Below are 12,915 nucleotides of genomic sequence, written 5' to 3'. Positions count from 1 at the left end.
AACAGTTATTGTACAACCTCCTCCCTCCTCATCCTCCTCCTCCCGCTGATCCACACACTCATCTTACCCACACATCTCCCTACACACACTCACGTTACTCACACACCCACCTCACTTACACAACCACCTTACCTCACTCACTCACACTTTCACCTCTTGCTTGCTCACTCTCTCACACAGTCTGGTTCTCGGAGACTTAACCTACCCCTCCTCTACCTCCACCACACACCCACCCACCAGCCTTGTCAACATTCCAGCCAGGGGTCACCTGATCCCGGGCCTAACTGTATGAAACGAATGCCATGAATGACGACTTGGTTCCTCTCCAGGGGCGCCGCCAGTGGCTTCTAAGATGGGATGAGTCTCTTCACACAGTGTATGTCCACAAGCACCCCCCATACTGCCTCCTCTCACACAGTGTGGGTGTGTCCCCGGCCCTCCCTCCTAGACACCGTGTTGAACATCTAACATGAAACACTCCAGGGATGACCACTCTCAACGACTACTACTGTCGCAGGTTCGATTCCCTCCCTCCCCATAGCTCTCACAATCCCTTATGGGGAGACCTGAGTGTCAATATGTGTCAGGTGTCACGGCCCGTGAACAACGAGTACCGCGGTGGCAGAAGTGTGTCATAACACACGGAGATCCAAGTATCAAGGGATTCTCGGCTCTACTGAGGGAACGGCCTGGTGACCCAAGCAGGGGCAGGTAGGATGAAGCCACAAGAGACTCCTGCGTCCACCACAAACAACAGCGAGTCAGATGTAGCCGTTGGCAACTTCACGGTGGGCCGCTGTGATGTCTGCTTCTTTCCCTACACCGCTATGCTTTAGCACTCTTTACTTACTCAAGTCTTCCCTAACACCTGCGACATGATGCTTCTTAAAAAGGTCAAGTTTTCAACGTTTTCGAGAATCTCCCAGCGGTTTCTCACACTGCATATTATTCTCTGTTTATAACCCTTTTCTTGTTTCAGTCAAGGGTTAGCGTGGGGATGATTTACCTCTCCCGTGGTGTGGAAGTGGCCCAACCTCCTGTGGGAGTCGTAGTCCACTCCTCCCCCCGTGGTGTGGGGGTCGTCCTCCCTCCTGTGGGAGTGGTCCACGCCCTTTTCCAGGAAAGAGGGAGGTCCGAGCGTGATGCCAGGAACACGACATCAGGCCCTCCCTAGCACCAACCCATGAAGGGAGTCTACCACAACCCTACCACGGGGGCTGACCCCAACCCCACCACAACCCTTCTATTATCACGGGGGCTGACCACAACCCGACCATGGGACTATAACCCCACCATGGGGGCTGACCACAATCCCACCATGGACCATAACCCCACCATGGGAGCTGACCACAACCCCACCAAGGTCTTTACGCCTTCCAGAGTGCCCTGAGGTCTATGCAGAGAGAAAACAAAATATCATCAGACTGGAAACTCGACTCACACAAACGAGATGTTTCGATGGAAACTACAATGAGCTATACAGTTTCTTTGAAGATGTAAATTGCTTAAAGTAAGTTGAAGACGTGTATATTGGTCAATGTAACTTGAAGCCATATATTGCTTAATGTAATTTGAAGACACATACTGGTCAATGTAATAAGAACACATTTAGTGATCAATGCAATTTGAAACTATTTACTGGTTAAAGTTCTCTGAAAACATATATTGGTAAATGTAATTTGAAGACATTTATTGGTCAATATATATATAATCTGAGGCCATATACTGGTTAAGGTAATGCAAAGACATATACTGGTTTATTGTAATGATCACTCTCAAGTTTGAATACTACAGAGGAACCTCTTAAATGAACACAGAGCCAATAAAAGACATAACCAACCCATTTGAAGGCTTCGAACTCTATAAGGCTCATGGAAATTCTCCGTATGTGCTGAAAACGTGTGGACATACGCTTGGCAGGCTGAGTGAAATACTGTCTACTACGTCGCTGAAGACTGGTGGAGTGCCGGGAGCCGGTAAATGTCGTGCCCTTTTTTCAAGAAAGAAGACATCGGAAAATTGCTCTAAACAACAGATTGGTCTTTCGGACGAGTGTGGGTCTATTAACACAGGAAAAGATGCTCAGAAAGCAAGTGGATGACTAAGAAAAAAAAAACTACCTATATAAGAAGCAACACGGATCTAAAGAAAAGATCAAGTGCAACAACCCTGTCTGATAGATTTCTCCAAGAGAGTGAGCTCTGTCTGAGAGAAGAGACTCCCTAACGCTACCTGAATCTTTAAATAAAAAAAAAATATATATTCCGGAGTCCAGCCGATCGTGTTATCCACTGGTAGGAACCTGTAAGTCTAGCCTAGCCACTGCCAGGCCTTACGTAAAGTGAAGATGAGACACAGAATCACATATCTGGGAGTTCCCAAGACTGTGAGGTGAGCCTGTTCCCCATACCAGGCCACTCCCATGTTGGCCTGCTTCCTGGAACCTGCTCTGTGTGTGTGTGTGTGTGTGTGTGTGTGTGTGTGTGTAGAGGACTAGACTCTGATGTGTGGTGGAGAGGGACCAGACTCTCCTGTGTGGTGGAGAGATACCTAACCCCCCTGTGTGGTGGAGAGGGACCTAACTCACCTGTGTGGTGGAGAGGGACCTGACTCTCCTGTGTAGTGGAGAGGGACCTGACTCTTCTGTGTGGTGGAGAAGGACCAGACTCACCTCTGTGGTGGAGAAGGACCAGACTCACCTCTGTGGTGGAGAAGGACCAGACTCACCTCTGTGGTGGAGAAGGACCAGACTCACCTGTGTGGTGGAGAGGGAGAGCTGGGAGAGGCCGGCTGGGGGGAACATCGTGAACTCCTCCCTGGGGCCATGGCTGATGGTGGTGGTACTGCCCTCCACGCGTGACGACACAGACCCCAGCTCCTGCAGGAGGAAGACCAAGACACGTTAATACCAGACCTCGGGACGACACTCTCACGTCAGCTTACGGAAGGAGGGCGGAGGCGCTCAACGCCAATGGTAAACATATCAGATAAAAAGGTTAATTAATGAATTTAATAAAAATATTAAAGAATGGATAAATCTGAGCACCTTAGGTGTGGATAAGACCCGGGTCTTGAAACTGGAATGGCGGTAAGAGGAGGGAAAGACGGAAGCATGAGGAAAACTCATAGCTTCGCTGTTATGAGGAAAGGAGAACAACGGCCCAGTAGGTGGTCTTCACACAGAAACTATGGGAAGCACCAGCCAGCCACGTGCCACAGGTCTAGGGGCCCTTGAGGGATGGGACACCTGCAGACTAGAGGCCGAAGTAACACCTGCAGAATCAAGAGAGAAAAGCAACATCTAAGCGGACGGGAAGAAGTGGTCCAAGAGGGACGGCAAGGGATCTAATCTTCCTTAAAGAGATCTTCGAAAGTTATGAGATACATGGAATAGCTGCTGAACAAGAGAATAAATTCAGCGTCGACAAATGACCTTTAGCTTTTGGGAAACAGAGTTTGGAATGTTTTGATATGTCCTGGATATCGAGGGTGGCCATGATTGTGTCGCAAGCAACTCACTGTTCACATCCTCCCATTTCATCCGCGTACAATCAAAACTGAAAATGCTGGGGATACCTACTGTGGATACGTGTGTTTTGCCTAGGCGGTTTAGCATCCGTGTTTGTTTCTATTTAGACTATGATCAATGTCTGAGACGGTGATGTTACATTATTCACAAAGACAAGATCAAATGCGTTAGCTTCTTATGATTGCTTTTGTTATCTGCAGATTGCGAGAGAACTTGTCACCTAGTCTTTTCTCTCCTTTTCGTAGCTGTAGACAGACCCACAATAACTGTCTCCCGTGTCTGGAGTCCCGCACGAGGGGCTAGAACGCACACCCACAACCATCATTAGAATTCAGTTCGGGCACACACCCTCCTTGGAGTGTGGGGAGGCGAACTAGAGGTAGTGTGTGTGTGTGTGTGTGTGTGTGTTGTGTGTGTGTGTGTGTGTTGTGTGTGTGTGTGTTGTGTGTGTGTGTGTGTGTGTGTGTGTGTGTGTGTGTGTACTTGTTGCCTGTGGTGATTCTCCTCCCGAGCTTGTATATCAGCAACCAGGACACTACACTACATTCCTGATTACTCCAAGTTCTTAAATCTGGTTCGGTATGAACTGCTGGCGTCCAAAGTGGGTGTTAGCGACTGACAAGCGAAGACATTTTCTCTCAGTTTCATCATCACCTGCTTCCTCGAATGACTCCAGAAGAAAATGAACAAACTGTACCGCAAATCTTAGACTCGTGCGTCTGTTGAATGAGGAAATATTTTACCACGGAACTGCTGGTGATAGGGAAGACGGGCATGGCCATCATCAGATCCGTTAAGAGGGCAAGGCTGAGCTGCAGGGGGAGGGGGTCTGTCTGTGTATCAGCCGAGTACACAATTACCAACACGATATTGTTCCTCAGCTTAGCCTACAGGGTAATGGCGGGACTCGGGACCCACTAGCGACGTGGCATCTCCCTCATACATCGGGGAACTCTGTGAGCCAAGGTAAGTTGTTGCACTTGATTGTAGATGTTTACTAAAGCGCCTGGGAGGACGACTCTTTTTCTACATCTGCATCAGCCGCTGCCAGGTTTATATTTACTCTGACCCCAGTCTCCATCGTTAGCTAGTGTCGGAAGGACAGACTTCTGTTCGTGACTGTATAATGTATCACTGGGTATGGAGAGGGTAGAGATGGATGCATCAGCATATGAGCTTCTACACACGCTACAGCAGCCTGCAGAGACCCAGCTGCACGTTCCTATTAAAGTAAGGTCACATGTCCCCGTTTACCCATGCTACCAACCTACGCATCTCACGACAGCTGTGTGGAGGGTACAGCTGCCAATCCGCTGGGGCGTCCCTTTACTGCCCTGGGCAAGAGGTTGAGGTGGGGCCACCAGAAGGGACACTCCCTCCCTACAACTCTTGGTGTCAAAACCCACACGTCATCAACAGAAATTACAGATCGAGTCTCAACTCTAAAACCAACACCATAACTAATCTAATCAATGAAAGGCAAACTAGCATTCCCTCTTGTACGTAATGAACCACAATGCCTATAGTAACCAACTCTTGTTTATGTTAAAGACAATCCACATCTCCCGTACTCATACAGCCCCCAGCACATGAAGCAATACTGAACCAGACCTATGACACCCTCTCTCTACAAGAACACAATGCGACAAAAAAAAAAAAAAAATGCTCATGAAACACTACTCGAAAATAAGCCACAAACCAACCACATCCATTTCACTTTGGTAAGTTATGAAAATCCACATAGATTCCATCCAGGACACCTGCTCACACACCCTTTACAACATAAAATCACTTCTGCCCAGTTACAATCCAAGACCTAGCGGTTTTCCTCCACCACACCTGGCTACTACAACAAAATCCCCAACACCTGGAAACTTGCCAACGTAGTACCAATCCTAAAACCTTCCAAACCACATAACTCCCTGTTGCTACCGCCCAAAAATCTAATTGTCTTTAGCCTCCAAATGGGTTGAAAAATTGATCCACAACTCCAACACCCATCACTCTACTACCACACACACACACACACACACACACATACAGCCAGGCTGATGGAGGTTGTATGTTCCATGAAAATGCGCGTTTCATGTGCACTTTGTTCGTATATATATATATATATATATATATATATATATATATATATATATATATATATATATATATATATATATATATGTATGTATATATATATATATATATATATATATATATATATATATATATATATATATATATATATATAATCCGTACGCGTCTGGAGGCGGCCAGGCAGAACGCAGTGGGCTGAGGCTGTCGGTCAATAAATTTAAACAACAACGTGATAACAGACGATAGCTTCGCCAGCTACCCTGAGGACACACGATACCCGGCCTGCACCGGCTGACGTCCCACCATCACTGAGTCAGTCAACGTCGGGCGTTCGACGTCATACAAATGCAATTGATCCAGTTTATGTCGGACAGCACACACACCCACACACACACACACACTCCTGACCCACCAACCTACCATTCCTGCGGCACAGTCCCCAAACATCCCCCCTTACCAAAACAAACCTTCTTCAAATACCCTCGTCGCCCTCCCTCCTCAACTCTCCTTCTGCTGGAGTGAGACGTCCTCGTAGATCATCTACAAAACGCGTGCAATATATCCCGAGGTATAATGTGCGTTCGAGTCTCCCTATACTTCGGTCTGTGGACTAGGCTGTACAGCGACTAATCCGTTGATCTATTGTCGGCCGCGGCCTGCAGGCCTGCCTGCCCACTTGTGTACACAAGTAGGCTGTTGGAGGCCGCGGCTGGTAAGGTTCGCTGTCAGACAGTCACGCCAACCATAGGCTGTATCAAAATCAAGCGCCAGAAAACGCTTATTTCTGGCGTCTCTTCACACACGCCAAGCCCTCCAGGGTGAAGCTCTGTCACCTCTTGACATATCCTCCCCGTTAATGGCCAGCACCACACGGCGTGTCACCCTCGCTGGGCTGACGGCGTCGCAGAAGACGTCCCCCGCCCCTACTGGGGTGACGGCGTCGCAGAAGACGTCCCCCGCCCCTACTGGGGTGACGGCGTCGCAGAAGACGCCCCCCGCCCCTACTGGGGTGACGGCGTCGCAGAAGACGTCCCCCGCCCCTGCTGGAGGTGACGGCGTCGCAGCAGGCGTGTCACTCCTGCTGGAGGGACGGCTGCGCAGCAGACGTGTTGCTCTTGTATAAGTAAATAAGTATCTGACGGTCGATAGACCGAACTGGTGGGAGCCGTGAGAGCTGTAGGGAGTGGAGAACCGCTGTAGGGAGTGGAGGACCGCTGTGGGGGGAGTGGAGTCCCCGCTGTGGGGAGTGGGGGAGAGAAGGAAAAGTAATGAATAAAAAAAAAATATTGTGAACCAGGAGGGAGACAATCTAAACATCTTCCATTCATTCTTCGAGAGGAAACCGTCAGTTAGAGAGCATCTAACAAGGCTACATGGATTCAGAGGGACCAGGCGGAGGGTATGATGTAAAGATGACACGTAGGGAGGCGAGCGACATGATGGAAAGTGTCATCACAGTGGAGGACAACTGTAGCCCCCCAACACCAGTCATATGGAACGAGGAGGAAGTCTTGGGCACCACTGGAATTACAAGAGAGGGACACCTAAAGCAGAGGGAGGGGGGACAGAGATAGCATGGCTGAGGGAGCCTTCTCGAAATGGATTAATGTCATCAATGGCGTGTCGCATGGCTCGGTCTGCCGGTCCTTTAATCTTCCTGAGCCACGAAAATGATTTGCTAAAAGGAGTGGACGAGACTCACGCCAGGACATGCCTCCGAATGACGTCACTCACGTTCATGAGGACCCGTAAAGAATGACGAAAACTGCATCAGCTTACGAGGGAGGGAGGAGGGGTGGGATCGATCCAGACGATCTCCAAAGTGGGGGGCGGGGGAGGGGGGATGGGATCGATCCACACGATCTCCAAAGTTGGCCTGACACATGACTGATGGGACTCAGCCTAAACTTGATGCAAAGTGATGATGACGAGAGAGAGTGGAATGAGGTCTCTATCCCACTATCATACGCCTATCATCTGATGAGACGAATACCCGCACTGTGTGCGTGAGGCTGGATGAGATATTCAATCTGTCGTCAGAGCTCATATGAGGAGAACTGTTGTAAATAGAAACAAAAACTGAACGCTAAACGATAACAAAACTACATTTAAACGAGCGGATAATGGGACCAAATTCAGTTAAACTGCGCATATCCTACAGGAGGCCAAAACTTGAATATGCTTCTTGTGGTCGCTGCATTTGAAGAAGCATAAAGAACCTATAGAGAAGGTCCAGAGGAGGGTCACCAAGATGGGACCAGAATCAAAGCCGGTGCGTTACGGTAAGAGATTTGAGTCCACATGAATCTGCCAACCATGGGACGAGAGGAGTACTGGTTATTTTGATCACAACCTTCAAGTTCCTACCTAAACCTGTTTGGCGATGATGAGAGCGAACAGTTCTCCGAAAGATGTGAGGATAAGAGAACCAGAGACGATGAGAAATTACGCAAGGAACTTGCTGGAAAAGATGCAGAGAGATGTCCACCTACAGTACAGGGTAAGAGCAGTGGGTGTATGGAATAAGACAAGTGACGAATGTGGACAGAATATTAAGTTTAAAACACTATATGACAAAGAATATTAAAGTTCAAGACTTGGGGGCCCCGCAAGTGTACAACTCCCTCCCCGAACTGTACAAACATTAAACACACACACACACACACACACACACACACACACACACACACACAAGTACTTATAAGTACACTTGCAGCGCATGGGACGATAGCCAGCCGTGAACACCAGTAAACAACCTGTACACTAACTACTACGAACAAGGATGTGGGCTGCCAGGGCCATTCTGTTCCACTGTACCGGCCACCTGGTGGACGATCACACCTGCCAGGACCATACTGTATCACTGTATCGGCCGGCCACATGACGGACCAACACCTGCCAAGGACCATACTGTATCACTGTATCGGCCGGCCACATGGCGGACCAACAGCTGCCAGGACCATACCGTACCACTGTACCGGGCACCTACTGGACCAACACGCCAGAGTCGATATAACGGGAGGCGATAATATGGTAGGAGAGCACAGCGAACTCTAGCCAGCAAGATGGCTGCCGAACACAGAGGCCGGTGTGTGTGTGTGTGTGTCCGTACCTCCACATGTTATCACTACGCCAGAACACCTGGCGGGGCAGGTGGTGGTAAGACGGGGCAGGTGGTGGTGGTGGAGGCGGGGTATATAACAGGAAAGACGCTGGAGGATGGGCGGAGTGGGAGGGGGGACGGGGCAGAGGTCACACATCTACGCAGCACAAGGCCAAACCATCATATACCCTAGGATAATACCTTCGTGCTCGTGTGTCGTACCGTCGTACTCAAGGACCTTACGACACGTATTCCCTGCGTGTCGTAAAATGCGACTAATAGGGTAGGGAGCGGTGTGGCTGGAAATCCTCCCCCCAATTTTGAGTTTTCCAAAAGAAGGAACACAGAAGGGGGCCAAATGAGGTTTTCCCTTTAAAGCTCAGTCCTCTGTTCTTAACGCTACCTCGCTAACAGGGGAAATGGCGATATATATATATATATATATATATATATATATATATATATATATATATATATATATATATATATATATGGCTACCGAACCTACACAACCTCCCAGCTATTTCACATGCAAAGATAACACACTGGGGAAAGGCAAGATTCATTACGAAAACAAAGTCCAAACATTTCAAAACCTGTGAATGAAGTTCTAGAGCGGCATTCTTACTACGGGAAGCGTATGTAAATAAAGACTTATGTCAACCAGTTTCAACACTAGTGAGTAACGACGTCACAACAAAGAATGAGACAATATTCGAGACACTTCACAAAGGCACGGGTTGAGCTCGCCAGCGCAACAAGCAAGTACATACATCCCTCCGACGCTCAGCTGTGACAGGCGAGTTGCCACACCACACGATGAATCATACCTCATGAGTATAATTATTTCATTGTTTCAACATACGGGTAACCCAGCACGAATTAATGGTGTTGTGTGTGAGTGTGGGGAGGAAGGGGGGGGGAGGTTTAAGGAGAGAGGGGGTTTGGTTAAGTGAAAGAGAGGGTACAGGGAAGAGGGTGGGGGGGAAATGGAACTAAATGAATCACTCCCCAGACGAGGTGGGTTGTCGTAGTTATGGCGTGACAGATGCACGATAAGCGCCCAGCAAGTACGGGAGCGCGGTCACCTCGCAGGTGACACGTGCGCGATAATTACCCGTCTCGTGGGAGATCATATGGCAGGCTCCGCGAAAGTGAAAGTGTTATAATGATTCTCAAGCGAATACAGGTAAGAGCGGCTCCACAGGAGTACCTAAATATGGTCGACAATGAACGATTGTGATAACATTCGCTATCATACCTAGAGTAAGAATGAGATCTTCCTTTTAGGTGATCTACGTAATATATATATATATATATATATATATATATATATATATATATATATATATATATATATATATATATATATATTATCCCTGGGGATAGGGGATTAATAATACTTCCCACGTATTCCCTGCGTGTCGTAGAAGGCGACTAAAAGGGGAGGGAGCGGGAGGCTGGAAATCCTCCCCTCTCGTTTTTTTTTTTTTTAATTTTCCAAAAGAAGGAACAGAGGGGGGTCAGGTGAGGATATTCCACAAAGGCCCAGTCCTCTGTTCTTAGTGCTACCTTGCTAATGCGGGAAATGGCGAACTGTATGAATATATATATATATATATATATATATATATATATATATATATATATATATATATATATATATATATATATATATACCATGAGACAAAGGAAGGATTTATGGATGTATACAAGGCAGAGAGACACACAAGAGGAGATAATATAAACATATAATACAAATAATAATGCGAGAAAGATGAGAGAGCAAGACTGTGTAAAAGGTCAACTGACCCGTTGTGCGAGAGGACATAGTAACGGTCACGCTGGCGTTACTGATGGTGACTGATGATGACCGACCGACCACTAGGATGGTGACAGCCGCAAATAAATGGTAGTCACGATCATTAACGATAATGAATAACGGTGATAGTGATGATAATGATAATAATGATGATAACAGTCATTCACTGAGATAAACCAGCAAGGTAATCAATGATGGCAGTGATAACAATAATAATGATAATGATAATAATAATAATAATAATAATAATAATAATAATAATAATGATAATAATAATAATGATAATAATGATAATAATAATGATAAGGAAATCGGAGTTGCTCTCTACGTGAAGTCTGACGCATGTCGTGTACTGGTGAAGGGAGGGAGTGCTGGCACCAGCCATTAGAAGGGAAACTGGCAGATTATGCTCGACTTGGCCTCTAACCTTCACCCTCTCAACCCTCACTTGTCTCTCTGAGAGAAAGGAGGTTCAACCTCAGGAGAAAAGTAGTTCAAAGTGCAGGGCAACGGGGTAGTTCAAACTGCGGACAACAGTAGTTCAAACTGGGGACAACGGTAGTTCAAACTGTGGACAACAGAGGCTCAAACTGGGGACAACAGTAGTTCAAATTGCGGACGACGGCAGTTCAAACTGCAGACAACAGTTGTTCAAACTGCGGAGGACAGCAGTTCAAACTGCAGACAATAGTAGTTCAAACTGCAGTCAACAGTAGTTCAAACTCCTTCTGTGACACCATCACCGTCCCCTCCTCAGACTTCCCTCCCTCCCTCACTGCCCTATCCTCGACCCATCTCTCCTCCTCCACCAATCTCTGGTGTACTCCCTCACCACTCGACTCCACCACACACACACACACACACACTCTCCCCTCCACACCCACAAGGGGTTCCTTCATACCAAGGGGTAAGACGAGATGCGGGTGACAGGACGAGAGAGAGAGAGAGAGAGAGAGAGAGAGAGAGAGAGAGAGAGAGAGAGAGAGAGAGAGAGAGAGAGAGAGAGAGAGAGAGAGTTTCTTTGTGGACTGAATGCCAGCAAACCATGTGTACGAAGGGCATAAACAAAATCCCCCTGGGCCAGGGAGGGGAACCTGACATACGCTGCAGCGCTGTCTCACCATGACGCCACCGTTCCGTAGCCTTCCCGATGGCCAGGCAGGGAGTAAGCAGCTCCCTGGTCGTCGAGGGACGGGAGAAAAAGAGAACTGATTCGCATCTCATTTACGAAACTTCCTCTCCACGGGGTCCGGGCCTTTCAACACCACACCTCTCACCCCTAGCTCGGCTCTCTCTCTCTCTCTCTCTCTCTCTCTCTCTCTCTCTCTCTCTCTCTCTCTCTCTCTCTCTCTCTCTGTCGCACAGAAGCGTCGGCATGACATCCACGATGCTGCCTGGACGATGCGTCTTTCCCTCAGCCGTACTTCTCTCCATCCCTCCTTCTTGACACGACCCACCTGCCTCCTTTACTCCAGTGACACCGACCCGCCACGCCACGCCAAGCCTCGGCTCGTCATTTTCCTACAACCCCCGGACCGTCCACGTGACTGCGTACCATTACGCAACCTCCACAGTCATCGGCCGAAACACACGACCGGACCTCCGGCTTCGGCCGATGGATGACGAACAGTCGGAAGCAACAACAGCCTGCTGAATCACCACTTGTACAGCAGTAACGTCCGTCTATATCTGATGTCCGAGTGTCCACCACCCCTTCTTCAACTTCTGGTGTCCAAGTGTCCACCACCCCTTCTTCAACTTCTGATGTCCAAGTGTCCACCACCCCTTCAACTTCTGGTGTCCAAGTGTCCACCACCCCTTCTTCAACTTCTGATGTCCAAGTGTCCACCACCCCTTCAACTTCTGGTGTCCAAGTGTCCACCACCCCTTCTTCAACTTCTGATGTCCAAGTGTCCACCACCCCTTCTTCAACTTCTGGTATCCGAGTCTCCACCACCACACCCCCTTCTTCAACTTCTGGTGTCCGGGGGATATGGAAGGCTGCCGTCTGGTGGCTGAAACCAGACGGCAACGATGAGACAGACTAAGAGCCAAGAACCCAGACCTGGACGGCAGTGCAAACGTGGACCACCACCACCATCCTTGGTTCCCACGGAGCGTCAATGCACTAAGAGAGACTCCGGCCATTCGACAAAAAGCAAACAACGAACCACGTTCACCTCACCTTACCTAATTTCCATTCCTAAAGCAAATAGCCACAACGTTACTACATACGCACCCCCAGTCGGCCGGGAGGGGGTATATAAAAATAAGGAACCATCAAATACGTTTCCAACAACCTTTCTACACCGTCAGGAAATCTATTCTGTCAGACAGATAAGGTGTGGGGGGGTGCGGCAGGATAGGGAATAT

At 48.3% G+C, this 12,915-nt stretch overlaps 1 protein-coding gene across 9 annotated transcripts in view; it reads right to left on the bottom strand.

Annotated features, from left to right (window-relative positions):
* The window catches only part of LOC139756863 (uncharacterized), a 206,994-nt gene that overhangs the window by 49,705 nt on the left and 144,374 nt on the right, over positions 1-12,915 (bottom strand). For all 9 annotated transcript variants that reach the window (XM_071676700.1, XM_071676701.1, XM_071676703.1 and 6 more), the window contains one exon: positions 2,756-2,878. In XM_071676700.1, the coding sequence (XP_071532801.1) occupies positions 2,756-2,878 (123 nt within the window). The remainder of the gene's footprint in view (positions 1-2,755; positions 2,879-12,915) is intronic.

The sequence above is a fragment of the Panulirus ornatus genome, chromosome 23 (assembly GCF_036320965.1).
Source record: "Panulirus ornatus isolate Po-2019 chromosome 23, ASM3632096v1, whole genome shotgun sequence".
NCBI classification, from domain to species: Eukaryota; Metazoa; Arthropoda; class Malacostraca; order Decapoda; family Palinuridae; genus Panulirus; species Panulirus ornatus.
The sequence above is the reverse complement of the archived record's forward strand: the minus strand, read 5'-3'. Positions and strand labels throughout refer to the sequence as shown.